At 42.8% G+C, this 14844-nt stretch overlaps 1 protein-coding gene across 4 annotated transcripts in view; it reads right to left on the reverse strand.

Annotated features, from left to right (window-relative positions):
- acoxl (acyl-CoA oxidase-like) overlaps positions 1-14844 on the reverse strand; it is a 406862-nt gene that overhangs the window by 383872 nt on the left and 8146 nt on the right. For 3 of the 4 annotated variants that reach the window (XM_041187834.1, XM_041187831.1, XM_041187833.1), the window contains exons 2-4: positions 13624-13720; positions 11137-11220; positions 7045-7131 (exon numbers count right to left, since the gene is read on the reverse strand). In XM_041187834.1, coding sequence (XP_041043768.1) covers positions 7045-7131; positions 11137-11220; positions 13624-13720 — 268 coding nt within the window. The remainder of the gene's footprint in view (positions 1-7044; positions 7132-11136; positions 11221-13623; positions 13721-14844) is intronic. The other variant, XM_041187832.1, reaches the window with a different exon arrangement.

Below are 14844 nucleotides of genomic sequence, written 5' to 3' on the forward strand. Positions count from 1 at the left end.
CATAATAGGTAGAAAGACTTGCAATTATATAATGGCTTCATGAACTTACTTCTTCACAAAGCACTTCATAGTCAATAAAGTTTTTTTTTGAAGTGCAGTCACTGTGATAACATAGGAACAGTCAATTTATACACATCAAGTTCCCAGAAACAGCAATGTGATAAATGACCTGATAATCTGTTCAGTGAATTTCTAAGGCAATAAGGAATAAAAGAAAAACGAAGAGGGGGAATAGTAGTATCAAATCGGAGACAACATTAAGGCACAGAAGTATAAGAATTTAACTAAATAAATGTTCAAAACTGATCCTCCTCGGATCAAACTGAGAAAGGACTATTTCACTAGTGGAAGTATATAATAGGTTATCAGGTGATCTACACAAAATTAAAAATGAAGCTCGTAGTCAAATCGGAAAGGCAGATATAAACAAGAGTTATAAGTGTAGGAGATTTCAATTATCCAAAAATAGTCTAGGAAAGCGAAAATGTGTGTGGTGTGTTCAGAACTGTTTTCCCAATCAATACTTTGCTAATCTAAAAAGAGGAACGAAGCATAATTTGTCTTGTTCCTGGATAAAGGAAGATGACCAAAAAGTAAGGCAAAATTGAGGAAAAGGTTACCATGGTACAAATAGATTCAGTATGAGAAAACAAAGAAAAAGGGAAAGCTCAGAACAAATCAAATTATAGTGAGATAAATGGGCCTTTGTTAAATTTAAAAATGGGAAATTTAGCTAAGAGCACTCTAGACCAACAAAGCAAAAAACCTAGGGCGGGATTTTCAGGCCCCGCCCATGGCAGGTGTCATGGAGGGCTGGAGCAGAAAATATCGCAAGATCCGAAAAATCAGTTTACCATTGTCATAAAAGCAGTCCATCATCATCTGCTCCATCTGTCAACAGCAGACTACGTTTCCCGCCGCAGCGTGTCATTTTAGCACATTTACATCTCATTATAAGTGCTGCTCACCAGAATAATTCCCTCACACTGGATCAAGAGGGCACGCTGGCATCCAATTAGACAGATGTATTTCACTACAGTATTATAAGCAATGTGCACCTGGACACCTGTACTTTGCTGCTGACTTCAAGGTTCGTTCGCCTACCTTGCATTGCACAGCACTCGCAGCAACTCAGACTCAGCGCCAGGCTTTGCAGACAGCACCACATCACTTTCCAGAGGTGGGGGGGGGGGGGGGGGGGGGTGTGGATGAGGGGTTGGTGGTGGTTAGTGTCAGAGGCAAGTGTCTATCTACCAGCCTAACAGTAAGGTGGGGGTGGCTTTTAATGTGCAGCAGCACAAGGGCTCCACTGGGGGAAGGCTGCACCCAGATGCATGACTGGATTGAGTGGGTGGGATGGGGAAGCGTCCAGGGAGAGAGAGTCAGTTGCAGAATGGCATAAGCAACTTTGGGCCAGAATGGGAGATCACCGAGTGAAGAAGCGCTTCAATGCTGAGCTTGCGAAGTCTGTCCTTGTCGCAGTCCAGGTGTACACAGCATGTTGTGTGCAGGACATTGTCGTAACATCACACGCATTGGTATGGGGGGTGGTTCTGACACCATACTGGGCCATAGACTGGGCACAGTCAGGGGAGACATCTGCAGCTTTTATAGATGGGGAATTGTATTGTGGGGGCATTCGAGGGTGTCAGAAGGGGGGTTATATGTCAGATCGTGCAAGTGGAGGGGTAAAGTCCACATGGGGCATAGGCACATCTACCATACCATGTTCCGGGTGCAACAAAGGGATATCCAACACAATCACGATGGGATCAAGGAATGCAGAGGGAGAATTGAGAAGTTCTCGGAGGGAGGGAAACCTGAACATTAAGCTCCTGCAGGACAATGGAAGGGACTTCCACACAGGGTCCAAGCTGGTCTAGTAGTGAGGCTTCAGCATCAACATCTCCCAACCTGCAGCGATGGCACAGTACAAAATTAAATTGAGGGGAAACTCTGCTGGCAAGGGCTCTAAGAGCCAATTGGAGGGCAGGTGCATCCATTGGGGGGCCCAATAAAGGGGCACTCAACTGAACTATGCATTAGCAAATGTGGAGAGATGCACAGCTGAGGCTTGCTAGGAGCCTTTCAATGACATTGCAGGAAATCAGGAAAATTAAGCTATGATATGCTTTCATGTGAGACCAATCCTGCAAAGTGGCATTAATCGGTCTCTTTGTATTAATCCCTTGTTCACAGTGTGGAGATTCCCCAGAGTAATAAACTCCAGAGCAACTGGACAAGCTTCAGATGCAATCATGGCACTGGCAGCTTCACAGAAGAGAAGCCTCAGGCCCCCTTCAAACAATACACAGTTCCTGACTAAACATTTTACTTCATGCATATTCCATACAGTGTGGTATTGGAGTGCAGTGAATGAGGATCCAAGCGCCCGGGCTGAAAGCAGCACATCCAATTGCTTGCCAAAGCAATCCCATAGCAGTTGGTCATGTAAAGAGGATGCAGGAGCGGAGGAGGGGGCATGGAGGCAGGGAAGGCGCAGCTTGAACCAAACTCTGCAATGGCCTGGATTTTTGGAGCGATTAATTTTCAACATTGGAACAAAGCCCTTGAAGCCAAATTAACTGACAAGCCATTGACAGAAATAGGACCTTTGCAGGCTGTCAGTCTCCTGTCCACAGTGTCAATGAGAAACAATCAAGAAGATGAAGCCTGGATTTATTGCTGCCTGCAATACACGCGGGAGAGAGAGAGCTCAAAGGGAGGAACTAAACCCTCAAAACTAAGGAGCAGCAGGGCTCCCTCCGGATGCAGAGGATGAGGCTCACAGAGAAACATTGTGCGTAGGTGCCTCGCAAGACCGAGAATATACAGAACTCGCATGCCTTATCTGCAGATGAACGCGCGACAGTGTTGCCAACGCCTCCGCATGTCCAGGGATCTGGTGACTGAAATTTTCCACATTCTCCAAGAATTGGCACTACGGGGACCAGGAGGGCATCAATTGTCACTGGCTGTAATAGTAACCACCCACTCAACATCCATGCAAGTAGCTCCTTCCAGGGCTCTACTGGGGACCTCTGCGGGATGTCTCAAACAGTGAGCTTTGCAGCGATTTCCAGATTCCCATAGGTGCAGTCATGTGGCTACAAAAGCTTCTTGGCAACAGGCACTTCAACAGAAAGAAAGGCTTCTACTCGCTCAATAGAAAGCTGGTCTGCAACCATAAGAAAATTATCATGCAGGTTTGTGCCAGATACCCAGGAAGCGTCCACAACTCATACATCTCAAGTAGATCGCAGATCACGGACATCTTTGAGGGGCACACAGGATCCAGGGTTGGCTCCTTGGTGACAAGGGGTACACGCAAAGGACGTGGCTGATGACACCCTTGTGAAGGCCACAGAACCCAGCAGAAAGGGAAACGATGCTCCTGCCTCTACCCAAGCATTGGTGGAGCAGACCATAGGCATCTTAAAAATGCAATTCTGATGCCTGGGCAGATCTGACAGAGTACTCCAGAGGGTCTGCCAGATCATCGTGGCTTGCTGTGCGCTGCACAACTGCAAAGGGGAGGGCTTGCCAGATGCCGACGTGGAAGAGCTGCACATATCCTCCGATGAGGAGGACATCGCAGGGAATGAGGGTGATGCATTTGAGGAAACCGAGGCTGCAGGGGAAGAGGCCATAGCACAGGCCAAATGAGGCAGGCGTGCGAGGCCCTGATAGCCACCAGATTTTACCAGGAGGATGACGAGTTGTAATGAGTACCCTCTTGGACAAATGCCCTCCATCGTGGGCCAGCATGAACACCAGCTTTGCTATTCCTCTCATTTCAACCATCCACTCATAGTGAATAGTTACACATCAGGCACACATTGTCCAGATCCTTTGAAGGATGATGAAGCCTTTGAGATGAGGTACTAACTGGAGGAGGGAGTCCTGGCATCAGACATTAGAAAGTGCTCCCTTTTCAAGCCTCTCTCCAGCATCCCAGTCACAATGGCAGCCTACCTACAAGAGCCAGGAGCTGTTCCACCATCTTCAGTGGGCTTATAGCTGTATGCCTTCAATTTGACAAAGCTCCTCAAAGAGATCCATCTTCAGCAAAGGAACATTCAGTGTAACCTCGAAGGTGAAACTGATAGGTGACACTTGGGCCAAGGCAGCCAAGGACGTTCTAACGGTGTGCATCTAATCAGAGATGACTCACTGCTCTGTGTCACCTTCTTCTCTATCACAATAAAATCTGGCACTCTCAGTTAGGGATACAGGCCTGTATTTATCCTCATCTTACTATGCATGTGAACCACCTGAAGATGACAACGTTCAACCATTTGCGTGCCAATCATTGAAATGCCTCCTCTTTAAGATGCACATTGTGCCCTCATGGCTAGCCCTGGCACTTGCAAACTCCAAAATGCTCAGAGAAACAAGGAGGAGTAAGCCATTCAGCCATTCGAGCCTGCTCTGCGATTCAACATGATCGTGGCTGAATCTCTATCTCAACGCCATATTCCCGCTTTTGCTCAATACCCCTTGATGCCCCTAATATCCAAAAATTTATTAATTTATTTCTTGAATATACTCAGTGACCTGCCCTCTACAGCCTTCTGTGGTAGAGAATTGCACAGATTGACCACCCTCTGGGTGAAGAAACTTTTCTTCATCTCAGTCCTAAATGGCCTGCCCCATATCCTGAGATTGTGGCCCCTGGTTCTAGACTCCCCAGCCAGGGGAATCATCCTCCCTGCATCCAGTCTGTCTAGCCCTGTTAGAATTTTTTATGTTTCAATCAGATCCCCTCTCATTTTTCTAAACTCTAGTGAATACAGGCCCAGTCGAACCAATCTCCTCATATGACAGTCCTGCTGTCCCGAGTATCGCTGCACTCCCTCAATGGTAAGTATATCCTTTCTTAGGTAGGGAGACCAAATCTGCATGCAATACTCCAGGTGTGGTCTCACCAAAGTCCTGTATAACTGCAGTAATACATCCTTACTTCTGAACTCAAATCCTCTTACAATTAAGGCCAACACACCATTTGCCTTTTTAATTGCTTGCTGCACCTGCCTATTTACTTTCATTGACCCTTTTACATACAAGTTTCCTAATATCTCACCAATTAAATAATACTCTGCCTTTCTGTATTTCACACTGAAGCGTATAACTTCACACTTATTCATGTTATACTGCATCTGCCACGTGTTTGCCCACACACAACTTGTCTAAATCACCCCAATGCCTCCTCCTTACAACTCACAACCCTGCCTGGTTTTGTGTTGTCAGTAAACTTGGAAATATTGCATTTGGTTCCCTCATCCAAGTCATTTATATATATTGTGAATAGCTGGGGCCCAAGCATTGATCCCTGCGGTATACCACTAGTCACCGCCTGCAACTGGAAAAAGACCCATTTATTCCCACTCGCTATTTCCGGCCTGTCAACCAATTCTCAATCCATGCCGGTATATTACCTCCAATCCCATGTGCTTTAATTTTGCCCACAAGCCACCTGTGTGGAGCCTTATCAAAAGCCTTCTTGAAATCCAAATACACACATTCACTGGTTCTCCCTTATCAAGTCTACTAGTTACATCCTCAAAAAAACCCAGTAGATTAATTAAGCATGATTTCCCTTCCATAAACCCATGCTGACTTTATCTAATCCCATTAATGATTTCCAAGCCTTCTGTTACCACATCTTTTATAATATATTCTAGCATCTTCCCCACTACTGATGTTAGGCTAACTGGTCTGTAATTCTCTGTTTTTTCTCTCCCTCCCTTTTTAAATAGTGGGGTTACATTTGCCATTCTCTAATCTGTAGGAACTGCTCCAGAGTCTATTGGATTTTGGAAGATGGCCACCAATGCATCCAATATTTCCAGGGCCACTTCCTTTAGTACTCTGGGATGTAGATTATCAGGCCCTGGGGATTTTTCAGCCTTTAACCCCATTTATTTCTCTAGCACCATTTTTTTTTACTAATCCTGATTTTTTTCAATTCCTCCCTCTCACTAGACCCTTGGTCCCCTGACATTTCTGGGAAATTATTTGTGTCCTCTTTTGTGAAGATAGAACCAAAATGTATGTTCAATTCTTCTGCTATTCCTTTGCTCCCCATTATAACTTCCCCCGTTTCTGACTGTAAGGGGCCTGTGTTCACCTTCGCTAATCTTTTTCTCTTCACATATTTATAGAAGCTTTAACAGCCAGTTTTTATGTTCCTTGCAAGTTTACTCTCATGCTCCATTTTCCGCTTCTTGATCAATCTTTTTTGTACACTTTTACTGAATTCTAAACTGCTCCCAACCCTCAGGCTTGCTGCTTTATCTGGCAATTTTATATGTCACTTCTTTGGATCTAATACTATCCCTAATTTCTTTTGTAAGCTGTTGTTGAGCCACCTTTCCTGTTTTATTTGTGCGCTAGGCATGGATGAATAATTCTGTTCTGCTGAAGAGTCATACAGACTCGAAACGTTAACTGTGTTCCTCTCCGCAGATGCTGCCAGACCTGCTGAGCTTTTCCAGATATTTTTATTTTTATTTTTGTTTTGGATTTCCAGCATCCGCAGTTTTTTGCTTTTATATTAGGGATGAATAATTGCTGTAATTCATGAGTCAACCACATTGCTGAGAGTCTGGAGTCACATGTAGACATCCCTAAAGGGCTTTGGTGAACCAGATAGGTTTTTACAACAATCGACAATGATTTCATGGTCAGATTTTTTTTTTATATTGAATTCAAATTTCACCATCTGCTGTGATGGGATTCGAACCCTAGTGCCCAGAGCATTACCCTGGGTATCTGGATTACCACTCTGGTGACAATACCACTGCGCCACTGCCATGGCAGCCGGCAAGTGAAACACACATTTTCACGCCCACCCTTAAGGGGAAAATCCCGTCCCTAGGCAGGAAATGAAAGGGTAGACATCATAGAACTAATCATTTCACAATCACATGGTTTCATGCAAAATTTTTAAATACTGAATTAAATCAGTCTGGTTAGCAAATTAGTAGTGTGAAATTAATGTGCAATAACGTAGTTTGTTTGGGTAAATACAGTGATACATACCTTCAGGGGTTGAAACCATTTTTCAACGTGTTCCTGGCTTCCGAGGTTGATGATTGCCCCACCAAACAACCAACAGACCACACCCATCTGCAGATCAAAAATAAAAGGAGTAAAGTTGACACAATTAAACATATTTTCAACACTGAAGGTTTTCTAATTAATTTGGCAACGCATGTGAGATAGGTAACTAATTTTCACTGGCCTGAGTAGTTGCAGAAAAGCACATTCCCACAATTGCAATCAATGTTATGGGAGGGAGAGAAAAGAGGATGACAGAGCAAAAAAAAAAGTGTTTGGAACTGTGCTCATGTTCATTTAGAGCAACTGGCCATTTTCTCCTCCTGAAGTCTACCTTTTCAACTTAGGTCGGTAAACTTTATCTATATAACTTTCATCCATACTACTCCTGTATCGACCTGCTAGATAAAAAGTTAGCTCCATGAGGGACTTAATCCAACAAGTCCTGTTTCTGTTTCATAAACTGGAACTTCACCCTTCAATGCTTATAATATAATAAAGTATGAAAAAGATATGAAAACCTACCTAACTCAAAGGAGTAACAGACAGCTGCAACTGAGACCTGTATTCTTCTGTTCAGCAGGAGGACAGGCACTGATTACCCATCGCTGAACCTAGTCTTACACCATCCATTTTTTCTCCACCGGACATATGGTAATTATTCATTTTTATTATTAATGCACATTGTTAGGAAAGAATAATTTTCATAATATTCTCACCCATCAATATTAAGTGGTAATTACATCCACCGTTGAAGGTGAGCGGAAGTCTTATTTTCACTCCTGTTTGCTAGTCTGTGTCTGTAAACAATATATCTCAAAAATTAAATGGACAGATTTCAATGAAGCTTGATACACATTTGGGGTATGGTTCAAGGAAGAGCTGATTAGTTTTTGGCGAAGATACAAATCCAAATCTTGGAATGTTTGAAAGCATTGGTGAGACCGTGTCTCAAATACTGTGTGCAGTTTTGGTCTCCTTATTTAAGGAAGGATGTAAATGCGTTGGAGGCAGTTCAGAGGAGGTTTACTAGATTGATACCTGCAATGACAGGGCTGTCTTACGAGGATAGGTTGGATAGACTGGGCTTGTTTCCACTGGAATTTAGAAGATTGAGGGGTGAATTGGTTGAAGTATGTAAGATCCTGAATTGACAAGGTGGACATGGAGAGGATGTTTCCTCTTGTGGTTAGGGGTCACCCTTTTTGACAGAGATAAGGAGAAATTTCTCCTCTCTGAGGGTTGTGAAACTTTGCAACACTCTGCCTCAGATGGCAGTGGAAGCAGGGTCACTGAATATATTTAAGGCAGAGGTAGTGTAGTGCCAGAAAACTGGTGGATAGCTAATGAAATTCCTATATTTAAGAAGGGAGACAGAATATGCCCAGGGAATTATAGACCAGTCAGCTTAATATCAGTGGTAAGAAAAATAATGAAATCTCTACTAAAGGAGAGAATGGAAGAATATCTAGAAATGAAAAACAATAAATAACCAGAATGGATTTCAAAATGGAGAATCTTGCTTGAACAATCTTATTGAATTTTTTGAGGAGATAACAGAGAGAGCACACAATGGTAATGCTGTCAATGTCATTTACCTGGATTTAAAAAGATATTCGCTAAGAGACTCAGAATAAGTGAAGAGAATGTGGAATCAGGGGACAAGCGAGAGAATGGATTGCTAGCCGGCTTCAAGACAGAAAGCAGACAGTGGGAGTAAAGGATAATAATTCAGGTTGTCAGAAGGTGGGAAGTGCTGTTCCACAAGGTTCAGTGCCAGAACCATGGATGTTAACGATTTACATTAATGATTTAGACTTTGGAATCAAAATCAAAAACACATTCTTAATTTGTGGATGACACAAAATTAATGGGATCTCGCCAATATGGAGGAAGACTGTAACAAATTCCAGGAGGAAATTAATAAACATTCAGAATGGGCAAATAGTTGGCAAATGACAGATAAATGTGAGTAGTACATTTTGTTAGGACAATTAGGCAGGTCATTTATTACTTGGAAGGTGCAAGTCTAGGTGGGGCACAAGAACAAAAAAAATTCAGAGTACAATAGACCAATCGCTAAAAGTTGCACAACAGTAAGGCTGTAAACAAAAAGAAAACCAAGTACTGGGTTTTATTTCTTGACGGGTAGAATTAAAAAGTAGGGATGTGATGCTAAAATTATATCCGACCTTTGTTAGACTGCATGCAGTTCTGCTCATGATATTATAAAAAGGATATAGATGCATTGGCAAGTGTGCAGAGAGGATTTACAAGGATGATACCAGAAATACAAGGGCTTACATATTAGGAAAGGATTGACAGGCTAGATCTTTTTTCACTTTGTTGAAGATAAAAAGAATGACCTCATACAGCTCTTTAAAAGTATGAAAGATTTTTTATAGAGTGGATACAGAGAGAATGTTTCCTCTTGTGTGGAAGAGCATAACTAGATGCCAAGAAATAACTAGTTGCCAAGAAACCCAATAGGAAATTCAAAAGAAACTCCCTTACCCAAAGAATGATGAGAATGTGGAACTTGTTACCACAGGGAGTGTTTGAAGTAAATAGTATAGGTACATTAAAAGCTAGACAAGTATAAGAGGGAACAAAAACAAAAATACCTGGAAAAACTCAGTAGGTCTGACAGCATCTGCTGAGAGGAATACAGTTAACATTTCGAGTCTGAATGACTCTTCATCAGAATCTGATGAAGAGTCATTCAGACTCAAAATGTTAACTGTATTCCTCTCTGCAGGTGCTGTCAGACCTGCTGAGTTTTTCCAGGTATTTTTGTTTTGGATTTCCAGCATCCACAGTTTTTTGCTTTTATCTTAAGTATAAGAGGGAGAAGGGAATAGAGGATTAAAATGATAGATTTAGAGGAGAAAAGATGGGAGGAGGCTTAAGTGGAACATAACTGCCAGCATAGGTTGTTTGGGCCGAATGGCCTGCTTCTATGCTGTACATCCAATGTAATCCCAAGATACAGCATAGAAGCAGCATGCTTGTGTCAGCTTTTTGAAAGAGAAATCCAATTAGTCCCCCTTCACTGCTCTTTTCCCATAGTCAGGTACATTTTCCCCCTTCAAAAATTTGTTCAGTTCTATTCTGAATGTTACTATTAAATCTACTTTCACTTTCCTTTCAGGCAGTGCACTCCAGATCGCAACAACTCACTGTGTAAAAAATGTTTTCCCATGGTGTCTCTGGTTCTTTTGTCAATCAACTCAACCCCAACTCTAATCCAGTGGAACAGTTTATTCTTATTTACTCTATCAAAACTATTCATAATTTTAAACAATTCTATTAAATCTTTCTTAACCATTTCTGCTCTAAAGCGAACAACCCCAGCCTCTCCACCTAATGAAGGTCCCCCAGCCCTGTTATCATGCCAGTCAATCTCTTCTGCACCCTCTCCAAGGCCTTGATATCCTTTCTTCTTGATGGAATCCTCAATGCTCCCACACCAAAGTAGATAGCTGTTCATCACAAGTTAATCTCAGGATTCAAAAAAATTGGGTTTTTTTGACTCCTACAAACCTCACCCATTCCTCAGCTTTCCCTGGTGCTCTGGGGTGACCTTTTTCTACACTTCCTCTCTGTTCCCTCCTGCTACCTTGCATCACTCCCATCATTGAGCACCCATATCTTTTCTCCCACTCTTAAGAAAATGCTCCATTTCCCAGCTGCAACTTGCAACTTAGCTTTGTTCCTTACAGAATTTATGAAGCATTTGCTAAGATAGAACTTTCAATATACCACTGGAAAAAAATGTTAGGCACAATTATTTTTATTTTATTTATTTTAAACATAGAATAAACAGCACAGAAACAGGTCATTTGGCCCAACAAGCCAATGCCAGTGTTTATGCACTACATGAGTCTCCTCCCTTCTCTTCATCTAACCCCATCAGTGTAAACTTAGATTCCTTTCCCTCTCATGTATTTATCTAATTTTCCCTTAAAGGCAACAACACTATTCTCCTCAACCTCTGGTAGCTGATTCAGCATTCTAACCAAGTTGCTTTGTAAAATCTTCCCATTAATCTGAAAAACACAAGTCTTGCTTTACCTTTACTCCAGTCGTGAGGTCAGCTGTGGAAAGAACTTCTCCAATTGCCAGACTTTTATTGATACAGTGCTTTTTCTTTTCTATCTAAAAGAACAGCCAACACAAGAGTGTGAATTTATTTTTAAAAATCCAAATAGCACAGGTCCGACAGAGTAAATACACATTTATTAACAAGGTAGTCAGGTAGACTAGCATGACCCACTCAGCACCCTATTATCAAGTGGAACTGTTAGAGGCCTAAGAGGCAATCACTCACAACTGCATTGTTTAGAGTTACAGATAATTCTAACTATGGCCTGCCCAGTAAGTTATGAATAAACCTAAACCAATGTGTAGCCTTTCACATTTTAAAAAGTTCCCAAGCTGCTTCAGAGTTAATTAATTCCTTTCAAAGTACTGCCAATATTGTCATGTTGGCCAATTTATGCACAAGGTCCCATCGACAGCAAGGTAATGAACAGCCATCTAATCTCTATTTGGTGTTGTGAAGTGAGGGATAAGTGATAGGTGAGATACCAGGTGAACTCTGTTTTTTTTTCAAATAGTCCACTGAGCTAAAGTTTTAGCCCTGGGTGGGGAAAGGAAACCCATGACCTTCTCTCTGAAAGGTGAACATTACACCGAGTCAATGTGATAATTGAATAGCCTCAGCATAACTTGTATTCTACACCTTATGCCTCTATTACCCGGTGTTCGTTTAGCTTTACTAATGGCTTCGCCAGGACACTGGAAGTGATACATTTATTCTCCAAGCACCCTTCCTTAACTGCTCCATCTTAATTCAATCCTATTGATTGCATAGTTTTGTCCCAGAACTGTTTGAGCTGTGTGTTGTAACCTCCGTTGCACAAGGATAAAATTAATTTGCCACGTTTCTGGCCAAATTCAATGCCAATCCAGAACATCTTACAAATCTTTTGCTACATCCTTTTTGTAACCACTCTTCTTAAACTTACGTCGCCAATAAATTAGTTTCTAATTAAAACTCAGAATCCCATTTGCTCTTTTGATGCTTTTTCTGCTTGCAAACCAGTTTTTAGCATCTTTGTGTTTGCATCCCAATATCTCTCCATTTCGAGTAAGAATTTTACTATGCTTGGTTTATTTCCACTTGCTGCTGCCCTCCCCAAAATACACATTACTTATTGCAGCTTGGAAGTTTTCCAATGTTAATCACTGTTGAACTACAGGAAACATGTCAGCTAACTTGGGCAAACTTGGTCACACAAATAGCAATTAAATATTACCAGATAATGTTTCTGTTTAGTGATACCAAGTGGCACAGTGTGTACCACCCACAAGGTATACTATAGCAACTCACCAAGGCTCCTTCAAAAGCACCTTCCAAACCCATGACCTCTACTACCTAGAAGGACAAAAGCAGCAGACACATGGGGACACCACCACCACTGGAAGTTCCCCTCCAAGTCGCACACCATCCTGACTTGAAAATATATCGCCATTCCTGTACTGTCATTTGGTCAAAATCCTGGAGCTCCCTCCCTAACAGCACTGTGGGTGTACCTACACCACATGGACTGCAGTGGTTCAAGAAGGCAGCTCACAACCACCATCTCAAGGGCAATTAGGGGTACCAATAAATGCTGGCCTAGCCAGCGACACCCACATCCCATCAAGAAATAAAAAAAAGTATTGCACAAATGTCTACAACTTCAAACAAGATTACGGGTGGAATTTTATGCCCCTTCCAGAGGCGATTCAGAGACAGGATGGGCTGTTTGATTGAGGAAGCGGTTGTTGGGAGGAGACCCTGCTGCTTTCCCAACTTCCCCCATTCAAGCTCCAGGCAGGAAGTGGGTAACAGTGCGGGAATGGTGACCCTTCTGCACAGAGGCCAACCGAGGCCCTCAAATAGCCACTTAAAGGCCTGATCCCAACACTCCTGTAATTTTATAGCCATAGGAAATTCACCAATCTAGTCAACCACACAGCAAGGTTTGCCCACAGTCCACAGTCTATTGGCTGGGTGGGGGGTTCGGGGGTTGGGGCGGGGGGTCGCGCCTGATTGAGGGATGTGGTATCGGGAAGGGGAAGCTCCCACCTTCCCTTGCTGTCGACCTCCCCCTTTACCCAGTACCTTTGCCAGCACCCTTCCCTTCCCTGGTGCCCCCATCCCGTCCCACTTTTTATCTCCAGGAATCCATAGGCAGTGACCATTGCTTTTGGTGATACCGCTGGTCCTGGAGATCTGCCACCTCTGTTGGCCGGCAGCTCTCAGGTGCTGGGCTTCTGCCCTACATTGGGTTTATATCAATGAGGCGCCCGACACTGCCTATTTAAGTGCCTGATTGTTAGTAATCTGCATTGGACCTCCCGTAAACGGTCAACAATGGGCTCCCACCAATCTTACAGTCAATAGACGTGAACCCCACCTCGAAAATTAAATTCTGCCTTATGTGTTCAAATTTCATTTTGTTTATATATTGTTTGGCCAAACTCATAGGATTGGATTTTTCAAGCCAATACCTGTTCTTCCAACTGTTGTTGAACTGTTGGTAGCTTTATAACAAACTTGACTCGCTCAGAAGAAAGGTCTCGCATCTCATCCAGACTCAGGTCATACCTAAAACAAGATTACCAGAAACAGAGCCCTTTAATGACTGAATATCATCCAACTTTTGAAACCCGTCAAATGTTTAGATCGTTTAGCACCTACAAATCTAAAATTTGTTTTCAGTTAATAAACAATTATTAAAATGTAGAATAAAGCCAGAGCTCAATATTGGCAAACACCTGCAAACCTAGGGACATGAAATACTTGCTGTAATAGCCAAAGGTATCACCTTTTTAGCCCTTTTGATTCCCATGCACAACTTGCACCTTTAACAAGGTAAATTGTCCTAAGGTGCTTTACAGGCGTGTCAGGCAAATATTGACACCAAGCCACATACCAATGTTAGGCTGGTGGCCAAATGTTGGATCAAAGAGCAAGCTTTCAAGGAGTGACTTATCAGTGAGAGAGGCAGGTTTAGAGGGGAAATTCCAGAGTTGCTGGCCTATTCATCTGGAGACACAGCCACCAATGGTACAGCGAAGAAAACAGAGGATGCGTAAGAGCGCAATGGAGCAGCAATAAGATTGTAGAGGGTTATAGAGGTCAAGCAGATTATGGATATATGAAGGGGAAAGGCCTCAGAGACATTTGAGCTCAAGGATGAGAATTTTAAAATCGAGCCATTGCCAGAACGAGAACCACTGGAAGCCAGTGAACACAGGAGTGAATTAGGACATATACAAGCAGAGTTTTGGATGCGCTGAACACAGACAGAAGTTTATAGAAAGTACAAAGCAAGAGTCTGACCAGGGGAGCATTAGAATAGTCAAGTCTGGAAGTGAGGAAGGCATGGATGAGGGTTTCAGCAACAAATGAAGTGAGGCAGGGGTTGAGATGGGCAATGCTGCAGACCTGAGCTAGGCAATCTTGATGAGGGAGAGAATATGGCATTTCAGCTCAGGGTCAGATAGAACACTGAGGTTACAAGCAGTCTAGTTCAGCATCAGACAATAGCTAGGGACGGGGATGAATTCAGTGGCTAGGGAATAGGGTTTGTGATGGGGACCAGTGTTCCCTCTATGCTCCACACCTGCGCAACAGCCCATCGGGTGCTGCACGCTTAGTTATTACACAAACATCCTGATGGTTAACTGAGGCTTACTGCCACTCAAACCCACAAGCAAAGAACCAGT

Source organism: Carcharodon carcharias, chromosome 5, assembly GCF_017639515.1.
Source record: "Carcharodon carcharias isolate sCarCar2 chromosome 5, sCarCar2.pri, whole genome shotgun sequence".
In the NCBI taxonomy this organism is placed as follows: domain Eukaryota; kingdom Metazoa; phylum Chordata; class Chondrichthyes; order Lamniformes; family Lamnidae; genus Carcharodon; species Carcharodon carcharias.